The 15,200-nt window shown below is 40.9% G+C and overlaps 1 protein-coding gene across 1 annotated transcript; it reads left to right on the forward strand.

Moving 5' to 3' along the window:
* The first annotated feature begins 2,149 nt into the window (after positions 1-2,149).
* Positions 2,150-5,366, forward strand: LOC138948142 (uncharacterized). Its single transcript, XM_070319650.1, has 4 exons — positions 2,150-2,558; positions 3,076-3,297; positions 4,230-4,286; positions 5,137-5,366. The coding sequence occupies exons 1-4, from the start codon at positions 2,429-2,431 to the stop codon at positions 5,238-5,240; spliced, it is 513 nt and encodes a 170-aa protein (XP_070175751.1). The 5' UTR covers positions 2,150-2,428; the 3' UTR covers positions 5,241-5,366.
* Positions 5,367-15,200: the final 9,834 nt, after the last annotated feature.

Below are 15,200 nucleotides of genomic sequence, written 5' to 3' on the forward strand. Positions count from 1 at the left end.
TAAATAAGAAAAGTGTCCGTTATGAATGTGTGTGGTTGTAATGGTCCAATTTATGTTTCTTTTTTATTTGAATGTAAAGTGCAAAGTTCGTTCCTGAGAGGAGAATTTCAAAGCAGGATTTGTTTTGCACCCAGTCAACACTTTATAAAGTATTTGAAAAATATAAAGATGAAGGTGATGCACGGAATGGACCTAGACCAAAGTCTAATTGAAAAAGAATAAATACTGATGTACTTTAAAAAAAATCATATTTCAGGTTTATCTCCCTTCTTACACAATAATGCCAAGATACATTGTCCTTTTACTTCTTCTTCTGCGTTCCCGTTACAGTCTTTTTTCAAAAGCGCAAGTGGCTACGCTGTTCATATGTTTGACATGAAATACTCAAATCATAGATACAATCGACGGGCGCTGTGGCGGGGTGGTAAGACGTCGGCCTCTTAATCGGAAGGTCGAGGGTTCGAATCCCGGCCGCGGCCGCCTGGTGGGTTAAGTGTGGAGATTTTTCCGATCTCCCAGGTCAACTTATGTGCAGACCTGCTAGTGGCTTATCCCCCTTCGTGTGTACACGCAAGCACAAGACCAAGTGCGCACGGGAAAGATCCTGTAATCCATGTCAGAGTTCGGTGGGTTATAGAAACACAAAAATACCCAGCATGCTTCCTCCGAAAACGGCGTATGGCTGCCTTAATGGCGGGGTAAAAACGGTCATACACGTAAAATTCCACTCGTGCAAAAACACGAGTGTACGTGGGAGTTTCAGCCCACGAACGCAGAAGAAGAAGAATAGATACAATCTTGTCGTAGTAAGAAGTGTGTATACTTTGACTTTATTCGCGACTTGTTAAAGAACAATTTAAAACCTATGCAGGCATTGTTACAATGACAGCTTTGTCCTCAAGCTTTTTATTTCCTGTTGCAATTGAAATGTAGTTGGCAAGTGCTGTGAACTTGTGATCTTCTTCAAAGATGATACACGCACCGCTATTCGGTCGGTGATTCCTTTCCCGTGCACTTGTATGCAAAAGGAATGATGGAGATTTTGTTTGTTTGTGTGTGGCTGGTTGTTTGCTTATGCGTTTGTTTGTTTGTTCATCTTTTGTTCGAATTTACCTTTATTGTACTACAAGACAGAATGAACGGTTGAAATATGCCTTAACTTTTGTTGTCTACAAATCTATTCTGTTTACCATTGTCCTATGATATTCGAAATGCATCTCAATGATAACACACCATTTCATGAAAAATATCCCCATTTGATATTTATGACAATAATAGTATTTTATTGTACATTTGTTAACAAGCGTTTTAACATTCACAAATAGTTTTTCATTTTGAATAATTACATTCATTCTATCAATAATAACTTGATTGTTGAAGCTTTTGTGTGACATAGCTCATTTCAGACTAATTTTACTTTTCTTCCACGTGTTTCCCTTCATCTGTCTTAATGAATAATTTGGTGTATACTTTCAGAGATCAAGGAGAGGTAAGCTTTTATTCTTTCTATCCTCCATTGTTTACTGCTTTTTATTCGCTTTAATTCAGCCATTCAAGAAAATGAAAACACTATTTAACCATTAGATGGATTTGATGTAGGTTGGTTGGTTTTTGGGTCTGATGTAACCATTACGGACGCTTTGTAAAAGATGATGCAGTAAATATCGATTTTATGAAACTGCGTGCATTCTGTAATTAAAACTACTTTCTTGGGGAAAACAAGAAGTTTTTATCAACTGTTTCTTTGTAAATAAAAAACAACCTTCCCGTCAGATGTATTTCAAAGCAGCTTTGTGCAAACACACATAACAGGAAGTTTCCGTTGAGTATTTAGAGTTGGTGACAATCCTACTAGGGTTGTGTGTGTGTGTGTGTGTGTGTGTGTGTGTGTGTGTGTGTGTGTGTGTGTGTGAGTGTGTTTGTGTGTTAACTAAGGCACAGGCTGGCATCTTGCCCTGGATTAAATTGATTGACATAACACAAAATGAAATATTTCCCTAACTCTCCCTTTTAACCCCAACCCTTTTGATCATAGGTCTTGTTTTCTGTATTAGTTAATATATACTCGTAACGAATTACTGCCTTTTCAAAGAAAAAATTTATATTTTTTCCCACCCCACCCTCAGAATGTATTCTTCTGGTTAATTCTGGTCAAGTCCACCATCATGTAGATTAGTGTAATATTGTAATGTTTTGGTCAGGTAATATAAGCGTGTTTGCTTGAGTTCGTGTCCTCGCTGTATATTGTAATTGCAACATGTCATATTCTGAATAAGATTCTGTTTAAACCAACATAGATCGATAATATTGATGATTTATCATAACATTGTTTAACTTTGCTTTGAATGTTGGCTCCAAATCAAGAAGTTATTGTTTCGCACATTGGTAGCACTTTTTCATTTGAAACAGGGTTTTCCCCCTAAGTCTCATGGTTTTTACCTTTTCCATTGTAAAAAATAAAAAAAAAGATTATATTTTCACGGAATACTTTTTGTCCTACAGACTCCCATCCAGGTTTTTGAAGAACGAGTTACCAAAGCCTATCGACCTTAAAGTTGGTGAGCACACACATCTTCTCATCTTCGGTGTGTTACGGATCAAACCTTGGACAACTTAAAACGGGGGGGGGGGGGGGGGGGGGAGTGGGGGGGTTGGGGGACTCCTCTGTATTATGCGACTGAGTAGTCACCTTGGTATTACCGCGAATACACAACTTTTCTGATCATTTTATACAGTGGAACTCTCTTTTGAGACCTCAACAACTCTGAAAAAAATTGACTAAATGTAAAAAGGAGGGAATTATGGGGGCACATTTAGATGTTATGAACAGAGTATCATAGAAAACAGGGTCTTAAAAGGGAGGAATTCTTCTTCTTCGTTAATGTGCTGAAACTCCCCCGTTCACTCATGTTTTGCACAAATGGGTTTTTGCATGTATGACCGTTTTTACCCAGCCATTCAGGCAGCCATACGCCGCTTTCGGGGGACGAGGGAGTCTAAAACTTGGGGTGTCTAAAAAGGGGGGTTCCACTGTAAAACAAATGAGGACACCATTTCATCAACTCTATTTTCCAGCGGCCCTGTCCAATGTCATGTACTGTGGGTCTAACGTGAGTCTGATGGTGAGCAACGACCTATACGGTGTATCTCTGTGTGACACGCTCAGCACCGCAGTGTCTTCGCCTGTTGACGCACGTGTTGGGATGCCCCTGCTGACAGGTGGTACATGTGGATTTGCTGGTGCCGAGAAGGCAGAAGATGGTGCTGCAGGGAATTCTTTGTTCGAGGACAAGAAAGGTGTGATATGGTCTCAAAAGAACAAGTTAGCGTCTTGAACAATGTACTCTCTGTATATGTCTGTCTGTCTGCGTGTGTCTCTCGTGATTTCTCTCTCCTCTCCTCTCTCACTTTGTCTCAGTCTGCCGATCCTCTCTGTCTCTCTCTCTCTCTCTCTCTCTCTCTCTCTCTCTCTCGTGATCTCTCTCTCTCCTCTCTCACTCTGTCTCAGTCTGCCGAACCTCTCTCTCTCTCTTTCTCTATATATCTCTCTCTCGTGATTTCTCTCTCCTCTCTCACTTTGTCTCAGTCTGCCGATCCTCTCTCTCTCTCTCTCTTTCTTTCTCTCCCCCTCTCTCTCTCTCTCTTAATGTTTTGCTTTATCATTGAGTGTCTGTGCGTCCCAAGGACAGATTGTAAGAAAAGGCATTGCCTTAAATCGTAATTCTTGTAAAATAAAGTTCAATTCAATTAAACTCTCTCTCTCTTTCTGTCTGTCTAAACCTGTCTGTCTGTGGTTCTCTCTCTCTGTCTGTCTCTCGCTCTCTTTTTTAAAAAATCTCTCTCCCATTGGTTTGTGCGATCAAAATCACTGATGCCGACGAGCAAATGCTGCGTGGATTGCTGTGTCTATAAAAGAAGGGTTAGTTGCGGTTTACCTTTTGGGTATGATTCCTCAACCTTGACTGTTTCTGTTTCTGCTGTGTGTGTGTGTGTGTGTGTGTGTGTGTGTGTGTGTGTGTGTGTGTGTGTGTGTGTGTGTGTGTGTGTGTGTGTGTGTGAGTGTGTGTGTGTGTGTGTGTGTGTGTGACTTGTTGAATGTTGCTATTCCTGTGCAGAGGGGCAACTGGTTTTTTTCTCATATTTTCTATGCATTTTATTTTGAAGTTTTATTTCATGTATGGTTTCTTCTGTGTCCGATTGACAGCTCATTAATGCATACCTTTCTCCAGAGTCTGAAGGGGACTATGCTGAGGTCAACAGCTTGTTTGGAGACAATCCTGACAAAGGTATACAATATAAGAGAACAAATATTATTGATTGTGAGACAAATGTATTACATTGTGGTCTTCTTATGCTGATTCCATGACCATACTCAGTTCCTTGAAACACGATTGTCCGTATCTCTGCCGCAACTCCTGATATTAAGTACCTTTTCAGGTTTCTTTGAGACATACGGACACTTGTGTTTCAAGGAACTGAGTTATCAGTTTCGAGTTTTTGGCCGTTCGAAGAAAAGAATGACGTTATATTTCAAACACTACAAAAACTGAACCAGATGTCCAATGTGAAAAGTCTTAAAACTGTCCGAGGATCGATATACCACTGAATGAAATAATGATTGATTGAAACAGTGTTTTATTCAGATGCATGTTTAACAAAGCCATGATTCTTACATATGAGGAAGGAGCTTAACAGGTTTAACTTTTCAATGTCCTCTAGACAAAATAGAAAATTGACGAACATTATAATGATCTGATAAACAAAAGGGAAGTAAGCGCTATAAGTGCATACGACATGTGTATTAGAGTGAGAGTAATTAAGGAAAAATTATGTATTATGACTTCATAATATTCAAACCAATCCGAACAAAATAAAAACAATTGGAGAATTACGTACAGAGAGAGAAAGAGAGAGAGAGAGAGAGAGAGAGAGAGAGAGAGAGAGAGAGAGAGAGAGAGAGAGAGAGAGAGAGAGAGAGAGAGAGAGAGAGAGAGAGAGAGAGTCTATATAACAATGTCAGTGTCGCTGTAGAATCTAAAAATAAAAAATGTCCCTGAAAAAAACATGTACAATGTGGTTATTTTGGAATAAAATATAATTGCAATCATCATGGGTTTTCCATACGCACAACAACAGGGGCAGAGGATGGGGAAGACACGTACATAGAGGTGTCGGAGATCAGAAGACTGAAGGCGGAACAGCGCAAACTGAAGGAAGGAGCCGCTGTCACTCGACTATAGACCTTACTCACCTTGGTCATCTTCTGCCTTCCAACCCTACCCATCTCCCAACTAAAGCAATTAAAGCCAACTCTCTCCTTCCTCTTCCCTCTAATTCGACCCCCCCCCCTCCTCCTTTCAAGTCTATCCCCCTCCCACCCCATCGATTATGGTCACTTCCAAACTCCCTCCCCCCTCCCTCCCTTCCCCTATCCCCATCGTGCGACCATGGTCAACTCTCCCCCCCCCCCTCCTCGCCAACCCACACCCCCCCTCTCCCCCCAGTGATTATGGTCAACTAACCCCCCCCTCCCCCCAGTGATTATGGTCAACTAACCCCTCCCTCCCCCTGCCCCCCCCCCCTCCATCCCTAACCCATCCTCCCCTTCCCATGCAGAGAAAGAATTGGATGGCTAGTTTGAAAAAGTGGACAGGACTCGCGATGACAAATCGTCTGAAGACAGAACACACAAGACAGAATTGCACAGCGTTATCATCGTGTATGTGCCCCTTGCGACCCTCACAGTCAAGGTACCGAACCGAACCGATGTCAAGCTTCGGGCAGTGGTGTCCCCTTGTGTATCTTCAGTTTTGGAGATTTTTCTTCCAAGTTTACCAAGTATTTTTTATTGTATTCTTCAAGGATTAGGAAAGTTGGTTTGCAAGGATGAGTTGCTTTAATATTTCTGTAGTAAGCTGGTGCCAAGGTTTGGTCGCTATCGTGGTGTATATTGTCCGTCAGATATCATGTTCAAGTTGCTGCTCCGTATTTCAATGTTACAATACAAACTTAGAAGTTTTATTTTCTTCGATGTACCTTGTATTATCGTTCAGTTTCTCGTTTAATTTGTGCTGGTTTGTTTTAGAATGGATTTGTAAAGTGCATGAAGCCAATTGGTGGGACTCGCGCTATAGAAAAATTTGTATTATTATTATCATTATTATTATTATTATTATTATCATTTATCATGTTTGTGCTCTCCTTATTTGTGTCCTGTTATATTGTGTACCAAAGTGAAAGTTTGAACTTGTTTTATCCTCATCTCGTATCATGGTTGATGCTTTACTCCCATGTTTACATGTACATAGATATTTTGTATGAATCTTAAGTGATATCATCATGAATTTACGGTGTACCGGAATGTTTTTTGAGTTAGTTAATTGTTGCTTTTTGGGTCCAGCGGACCATATAGGCCAAATCAGGACTCCATTTTTTTTAGAACAGCTTGAAACACAGGATTGTTGCATGAAACATGTCCTTAAAATGAAGTTAACACAAGGTGTAAGAGGTCTTACCAATAACACTCTAATGTAAGAGTGACCGATACCGATTTTGGAAAACGGTCGATCCTTTGTGATTAGCCTCCGTTTCGGGTCAAGCATATCATCCCATACCGTATTTTGTGAGCTTTTTTGCAGCTCAAACAGGAGCAAAGTCACAGTTGTTTGATGACGTTCTAAAAACCGCTTTGTGCCATTTGCATTGTGTAGCCTAGGAATGCAGGATGTGAAAAGGATCTTCATGATACTTACAGCAACTTTAGCACTAGCACTGCAGTTTTGTGTGTGGTTTAATTAGTGCATTTGTTTCTGTGCGGCTTTAATTTAGTGCATATTTTACATGTCCATGAAATATACCATTTCCACGTGTCCCTTGATTCTTCTTCACAAGATTAAATTTGAAAAGGGTTACACATCCAACAAGTTCGTAATATTGTTCCCGGTTGTTTTATTCCTTTGAACTACTCTCAGCAAAGTAAACCAGTAGATGTATAAAACTATGTCTTGATCCTTGCTTGTAACCTAATGCAAGCAAGTGAACTTTTTGCACACACACACACACACGTACACACACACACACACACACACACACACACTCAGACATTGAACACTCTCTCTCTCACACACACACACACATTGATCAAATTAAAAGGAAGAGGTATCACGTTTTTGTACATACCCGACTTATCGAGAGCTTCACCAGAACATTTCTTTTTTGTAATTGTTCATTTCTGTTGCTATCTGTTGTGTATAGCTTTTTCATTTAAGTCGACTAGCCTTACTCTTTTTATTTGTAATTTTAACTGCTCCTGCTGTCATTCTTCTTGTGTTTATTCCTGTTCTTGTTGTCTTTTCTTGATCAACTGAAAGCTCTGTTTGTCATTCGTCTTGTGTTTATTCCTGTTCTTGTTGTCTTTTCTTGATCAACTGAAAGCTCTGTTTGTCATTCGTCTTGTGTTTATTCCTGTTCTTGTTGTCTTTTCTTGATCAACTGAAAGCTCTGTTTGTCATTCTTCTTGTGTTTATTATTCCTGTTCTTGTTGTCTTTTCTTGATCAACTGAAAGCTCTGTTTGTCATTCTTCTTGTGTTTATTCCTGTTCTTGTTGTCTTTTCTTGATCAACTGAAAGCTCTGTTTGTCATTCTTCTTGTGTTTATTATTCCTGTTCTTGTTGTCTTTTCTTGATCAACTGAAAGCTCTGTTTGCCTCACCGGTGTCTCCTTTATCATTTAACTATCAACTCAAAATAACCTCATAACAATGAACAGCAATTTTGAATTTTATATCAATTTGTTTGTTTGTTTATTTGTTGCTTAACGTCCAGCCGACTACGCAGAGCCATATCAGGACGAGGAAGGGGGGGATGAAGGGGGCCACTTGTCAAGCGATTCCTGTTTACAAATGCACTAACCCATTACTTGTGTCCCAGCAGGCTTTAGTAAAACTAAATTAATACCTACTGGAAGATTACCAGTTTCCAGTATGTTAAAATAGGCTTAACCTATCTACTGCTGGACTTACATCAGAACACTAACAGATTAAACTATACATGAATCGCGAGACAAGCGGCAAGAGAAGAGATTTTTGGAAAAAATACAGGTGAATGAGCAAGAAGGCAAAAAAAAGAAAAGAATTCATGAAGAAAAAGAGAGCATGACAGGAAAGAGGAACCAAAAATCTACCTAACAGCAAACTAGAAAGCTCCTGCGGTTCCAAAAACAGGAGGGGCCTTTAATTTCATAACCGCAGTGCCCCACTGCGGGATGAATTTTATATCAATAAGGAGTGCTGTTACAAATATGCTTTTTTAAACATATTTAGTTTATATATCTTACTACTACTAAAATAATTACTTGGAAAACTGTTGCCTCGAATTTTTCGTATTACCTTACATTGGCATACACCTTTTACGTTGTTAATGATAATTTTGTTTTGCAACCTCGATTTGTCAATGTCACTAACACGCTGCAACATCTCGGCTGTTTAGGGTTTTCCTTTTCTTACTTCCCGTTGAAATTAAACAGTTACGTTATGATACGCTCTGATGTTTGACTATTGGTGTAGGTCGTTTGCCTTTGTTTCACCTCATGGGAAGTTAATCCGATTGTTTTCGGTAAATGTTCAGGCCGATTATTGTTAGTACATTCGCGCTTGCAGTCAATGTTTGACAGTTTGTGTGCGTGTGGTGTCTATGCAGCTTTGAAGATATGTCATCACGAACTTCCTACCCTTTTTTTATTTTAAAGTCCAAGAATTTTAAACGAATTGAGGCAGTGCGCTGTTCAGAGATCTGCTAACCAAAGGGAAGTAATTAAGCGCTCTAAATAAAGTAATTTTTATTGATGATGTAAGTCACTTGTTCCGTTCAATGCTTGTTATTCTCTCATGTGCCAGGTGATTGGTTCCGGACAACTCTCTCTAACTCAATTACACATGTATGCATTTAGAGTGCTTACTTCCATTTGGTTATCAGATCTTTAAAGCCTAAGGGTTTGAAATGTTGGTTTGCAGACATGAGATTCCTTGACATTTAAATTGTAAGCAAGTGTAAAGGTTAGCGCCTTCTCGCCGTATATATCTGTTGTTTAAATCATTACCAAGCTGCTGTAACAGACTTACAGCCCAACTTTCTTGAAATCCAAAAAACAAATAAACTGCCAACATTCCAAAATTAAGAAACAACAAGTCGCGTAAGGCGAAATTACAACATTTAGTCAAGCTGTCCAACTAACAGAATGAAACTGAACTCACTGCATTTTTACAGCAAGAGCGTATACTCGTAGCATCGTCAGTCCACCGCTCGATGCACAGGCAGTGAAATTGACAAGAAGAGCGGGGTAGTAGTTGCGCTGAGAAGGATAGCACGCTTTTCTTTATCTCTATTCTTTTTAACTTTCTGAGCGTGTTTTTAATCCAAACATATCACATCTATATGTTTTTGGAATCAGGAACCCACAAGGAATAAGATGAAATTGTTTTTAAATCGATTTCGGAAACTTTATTTTAATAATAATTTCTATATTTTTAATTTTCAGAGCTTGTTTTTAATCCGAATATAACATATTTATATGTTTTTGGAATCAGAAAATGATGAAGAATAAGATAAACGTAAATTTGGATCGTTTTAAAAAAAAAAAAAATTTTTTTTTAACAATTTTCAGATTTTTAATGACCAAAGTCATTAATTAATTTTTAAGCCACCAAGCTGAAATGCAATACCAAAGTCCGGCCTTCGTCGAAAATTGCTGGGCCAAAATTTCAATCAATTTGATTGAAAAATGAGGGTGTGACAGTGCCGCCTCAACTTTTACAAAAAGCCGGATATGACGTCATCAAAGGTATTTATCGAAAAAAAGAAAAAAACGTCCGGGGATATCATTCCCAGGAACTCTCATGTCAAATTTCATAAAGATCGGTCCAGTAGTTTGGTCTGAATCGCTCTACACACACGCACACACAGACACTCACACACACACACCACAACCCTCGTCTCGATTCCCCCCTCTACGTTAAATCATGTAGTCACAACTTGACTAAATGTAAAAACCAGAAAATGTATGTTATTGGAACGTTTAATTTGTGACAAACAAAACGTTACATTTATTTAATCTTTGACCCAGCGGTCTTGTAAGTGGACGGAGAGAATAGTACAAAACATAAACTTGTCTCACAAATTGTCCAGGAACTCGCTCAAATGACATAGGCGAGACAATGATTACTGACGAAATTCCTTGGCTTCATCTTCTCATGGTTGATACTCTCCTTCTCTGAAGAGTGACTTCAACATAGAGGTTGACCTTTTTCAGCGGTATTGTGTCAGATGCTGTACTCCCTTTTTAAATTTAGTCAAGTTTTGACTAAATGTTTTAACATTGAGGGGGAATCGAGACGAGGGTCGTGGTGTGTGTGTGTGTGTGTGGTTTTACCGACAAATGGGGACGATTGTCACTGGAGAGCAGTCAAATGGGGACGCTTCCGGGAAATGGGGACGTCCCCATTTTACGGCCCGTGCGACCCCATTTGACTGGATTTGAGCAGATTGAGCGACCCCATTTGACTGCTTCCTAGCATCCCTGTGGACAAACGGACTTGATTTTCACACAGATTCATACACAGATTTTAGCTCTGCACTTTGTGGTCTGCTCAACTAAACCATGTGATTTTTATCATGTGACTTCAAATGACTTTACAGTAACTGCTTTCATCAGAATTCAGTTTCTATTCAAATGCAGTCAAATTAAAACATTTATTTGAATTAACAAAAAAACGAAAGTTATTGCATTTAATATATTTTATTAAGAGTATTTTGAAAGAGTTCTGATTATTTGATCACGGTTTTTGTTTGTTTGTATTAAAACAAAAACAAACACAGAAACATATACATTCCTGTAAAAAAAAATTATTACAATTATTTTGTTATGAATTAAGCTTGATTTATTTTCGGTTAATTCGAAGTGTTGTGTCTCATTATTACATATATCTTTTTTGTCGTCCTTATTGCAATTTTTATTTATTTTATTCATGTTACCCTAGGGTTTTTTAAAAATAAATATTGACTTGACTTGACTTATTGCGAAGTATGAACCGCGTAGGTGCTTTCTTGTTACTTTTAATTTTAATAAATGTCATAATACTACCAAGATAAAGAGAGATGTACGGAGGAAGGGAGATAAATGGGGAGGAAGAGATATATAGGAATGGACTGAGTGAAAGGGGTGGAGAGAGAAGGAGAAAAGAAGGGAGGGAGAGAGAGAGAGAGGGGGGAAGAGATTTGGTGGGATTAAGGGAGGGAAAGAAGAAGAAAGAGAGAGGGAGGGAGGGAAAGAAATAGTGGGGTGGAAGGAATGAGAGGGGGGAGAGAGTGAGATATGGAGGGAGGAAAAGAGAAGGAAGGAAAATGAAAGAGTAGAGAGGGGAAGGAAGGATGGAAAGAAATAGTGGGAGGGAGGAAGGGAGTGAGAGAGGGGAGATAGGAAGGGAGGAAGAAAGAGAGAGGGGGAGGGGTATAGAGAGTGAGACGGAGGGACAGAGGGAAGGGAGAGAGAGGGATTGAGGGAGGTAGAGAAAAATCGAGAGATTGTTGGTGGTAGGAAGGGATGGAATAAAGGGGGCAGGGAAGTCGTGATATATATTAAGAGAGAGTTACGGGAGAGAGAGAGGTACGGTTGGTTGGTTGGTTGGTTGGTTTTTGGGGTTTAATGTCTCTTCAGCAGATGCTAGCTGCTATTCGAGACCGATGCAGTTATTTTCTTTTCCCTTCATATGGCAAGTTCTACGTTTCAGACTATTTACATTCAAATCTATCACTGTAAAAGAAGGTTCTAAAAATTAATAATTTTCACTTCTGGTACTTTAAATCTTGTAAAAAATCTTGATCTCTTTTAAAAAGTTAAAAATCTTGTCCGGGGGAACATCCCGGAATAAAACCTTCAGTGTTTCCGCATTGTAGTGTTTGTCTCGAAATTCTTGAACGTCTACACATTTTGTGAGAACATGTTCTAATGTCCATGGTTCGTCACATCCAAAACAGTATGGTGGATCTTCACCTTTCAGCAGATACGAATGTGTAATGTGACTGTGCCCAATGTGTAAGCGACAGAGAACTGTCTCTTCTTTCCTGTTGAGGCGACATTGGGGTAGGCTGTCCGACAGCTGGGGGACGATCTTATGAAGTTTATTTTCTTCACATTCGTCCCATTCACTCTGCCATAGGTACTTTATGTACATGTTGGTGCGAGTTCTGAAATCTGAATGCTTTGTGTGTTTGTCAGTGATGAGTCTTTCTCTGGCTTCTTTAGCAGCTTGATCAGCTGCAGAGTTGCCTCTAATTCCAACATGGGATGGCACCCATGCAAACACAATCCTTTTGCCTTCTTCAATCAGAGATGCATGTAGCTCTTGGATTTCGACCAACAGTGGGTGATCTAGCTGAGTTCTCTTCACGGCGGTAAGAGCCGATAGGGAATCCGACAGAATCAGGAAGTCTTTCTTTTTTGACTGATATACCTGTTTCAGAGCTAGCTGTAAAGCTTTCAACTCTGCAGAAAATACAGAACTGTCATCCGGAAGACGGGCCGAAAAGGCCATATCGAGTTTAGGACCAGTGACAGAAGCTGATGCCACTTTACTTTCAGCTTTGGACCCATCAGTGTATATTCGTTGATGGGAAGGAAACTCGGTACAGAACTGGCTAAAACACTGTTTAAAAATCAAATCATTTGTCTCTGACTTCTTTAACCTTGTCAGATCGAGTCGAACAACTGGATCTGGCAATGTCCATGGAGGTGTTTCTGTCCATCGATTTTCACTAACATGATCGAGTTTTATCTTTGATTCGGCCAGATGTGACTGAATCCGAGAAGACAGAGGTGCTCGATCATTTGGGTGACTTTCAAAAAATTCAGAGCATTGTGGTTGAAATACGCATTGGTAGGCTGGATTTGTAGGCATAGCTTTCAGTTTCAACACATAATTTAGGGTGAGTTTCAGGCGTCGCAGCCTCAGAGAGGGTTCTTTGGCCTCAAAATATAAGGACTGTACTGGAGACGTCCTGAAAGCTCCCAGACAAAGACGTATACCCTGGTGGTGTATTGTGTCTAATAGCCTTAGGTTGGATTTTGCGGCTCCACCATAGACGACACAACCATAGTCCAACTTGGATCGGATTAAAGCACGGTAAAGTCTGAGTAGGACTGTGCGGTCAGCACCCCAGTCCGTATGAGAAACCACTTTCAATACATCCAGAGCTTTCAGACATGATGTTCTCAGATACTGGATATGTTTAAGGAATGTTAGTCGACGGTCAAAGGTCAGTCCTAGGAATTTAAATTCTTCAACAACCTTGACAGGATTACCATTCAGGACCAGAGAGGGTTCTGGCATGGCTCCCCTTTGTTTGCAAAGATGCATACAGACAGTTTTGCTGGTGGAAAATTTGAAACCGTTCTCTGTTACCCATTTTTGCAGGAAGGGAGGGAGAGAGAGAGGTACGGAGGAAGGGAGGGAGAGAGAGGTACGGAGGAAGGGAGGGAGAGAGAGAGAGGTATACGGAGAAAGAGAGGGAGAGAGAGAGAGGGAGCAAAAGAGGGAGGGAGAGAGAGAGGGAGCAAAAGAGGGAGGGAGAGAGAGAGGTACGGAGGAAGGGAGGGATAGAGAGGTAGCAAAGGAGGGAGGGAGAGAGTGAGGTACGGAGGAAGGGAGAGAGAGAGGGGGAGCAAAGGAGGGAGGGAGAGAGAGAGGTATGGAGGAAGGGAGAGAGAGAGAGGGAGCAAAGGAGTGAGGGAGAGAGAGGGAGCACAGGAGGGAGGGAGAGAGAGGGGTATGGAGGAAGTGAGAGGGAGGAAGTGAGAGGGAGAAAAGGAGGGAGAGAGAGAGGTAAGGGGGAGGGAGAGAGAGAGAGGAAGCAAAGCAGGGAGGGAGAGAGAGAGAGGTATGGAGGAAGGGAGAGAGAGAGGGAGCAAAGGAGGGAGGGAGAGAGAGGGAGCAAAGGAGGGAGGGAGAGAGGTACGGAGGGAGAGATAGAGGTACGGAGGAAGGGAGGGAGATAGAGAGGTACGGAGGAAGGGAGGGAGAGAGAGAGGTACGGAGAAAGAGAGGGAGAGATAGAGAGGGAGCACAGGAGGAAGGGGGAGAGAGGGAGCAAAGGAGGGAGGGAGAGAGAGATGTACGGAGGAAGGGAGAGAGAGAGAGGGAGCACATAAGGGAGGGAGAGAGAGAGGTACGGAGAAAGGGAGGGAGAGAGAGAGAGGGAGCAAAGGAGGGAGGGAGAGAGAGAGAGGGAGTAAAGGATGGAGGGAGAGAGATAGAGGTATGGAGGAAGGGAGAGAGAGAGGGAGCAAAGGAGGGAGGGACAGAGAGAGATACGGAGAAAGGGAGAGAGAGGGAGCAAAGGAGGGAGGGAGAGAGAGGGAGCAAAGGAAGGAGGGAGAGAGAGTTGGTTGGTTGGTTGGTTTTTGGGGTTTAATGTCTCTTCAGCAGATGCTAGCTGCTATTCGAGACCGATGCAGTTATTTTCTTTTCCCTTCATATGGCAAGTTCTACGTTTCAAACTATTTACATTCAAATCTATCACTGTAAAAGAAGGTTCTAAAAATTAATAATTTTCACTTCTGGTACTTTAAATCTTGTAAAAAATCTTGATCTCTTTTAAAAAGTTAAAAATCTTGTCCGGGGGAACATCCCGGAATAAAACCTTCAGTGTTTCCGCATTGTAGTGTTTGTCTCGAAATTCTTGAACGTCTACACATTTTGTGAGAACATGTTCTAATGTCCATGGTTCGTCACATCCAAAACAGTATGGTGGATCTTCACCTTTCAGCAGATACGAATGTGTAATGTGACTGTGCCCAATGTGTAAGCGACAGAGAACTGTCTCTTCTTTCCTGTTGAGGCGACATTGGGGTAGGCTGTCCGACAGCTGGGGGACGATCTTATGAAGTTTATTTCCTTCACATTCGTCCCATTCACTCTGCCATAGGTACTTTATGTACATGTTGGTGCGAGTTCTGAAATCTGAATGCTTTGTGTGTTTGTCAGTGATGAGTCTTTCTCTGGCTTCTTTAGCAGCTTGATCAGCTGCAGAGTTGCCTCTAATTCCAACATGGGATGGCACCCATGCAAACACAATCCTTTTGCCTTCTTCAATCAGAGATGCATGTAGCTCTTGGATTTCGACCAACAGTGGGTGATCTAGCTGAGTTC

This window comes from Littorina saxatilis, linkage group LG15, assembly GCF_037325665.1.
Source record: "Littorina saxatilis isolate snail1 linkage group LG15, US_GU_Lsax_2.0, whole genome shotgun sequence".
Taxonomy (NCBI): domain Eukaryota; kingdom Metazoa; phylum Mollusca; class Gastropoda; order Littorinimorpha; family Littorinidae; genus Littorina; species Littorina saxatilis.

Coding starts and splice junctions, on each gene's coding strand:
- LOC138948142 (XM_070319650.1), top strand. CDS start 2,429: ATGGTTTTTACCTTTTCCATTGTAAAAAATAAAAAAAAAGATTATATT. Junction 2,559..3,075: donor GCCTATCGACCTTAAAGTTG/GTGAGCACACAC, acceptor TCTATTTTCCAG/CGGCCCTGTCCAATGTCATG. Junction 3,298..4,229: donor TTTGTTCGAGGACAAGAAAG/GTGTGATATGGT, acceptor ACCTTTCTCCAG/AGTCTGAAGGGGACTATGCT.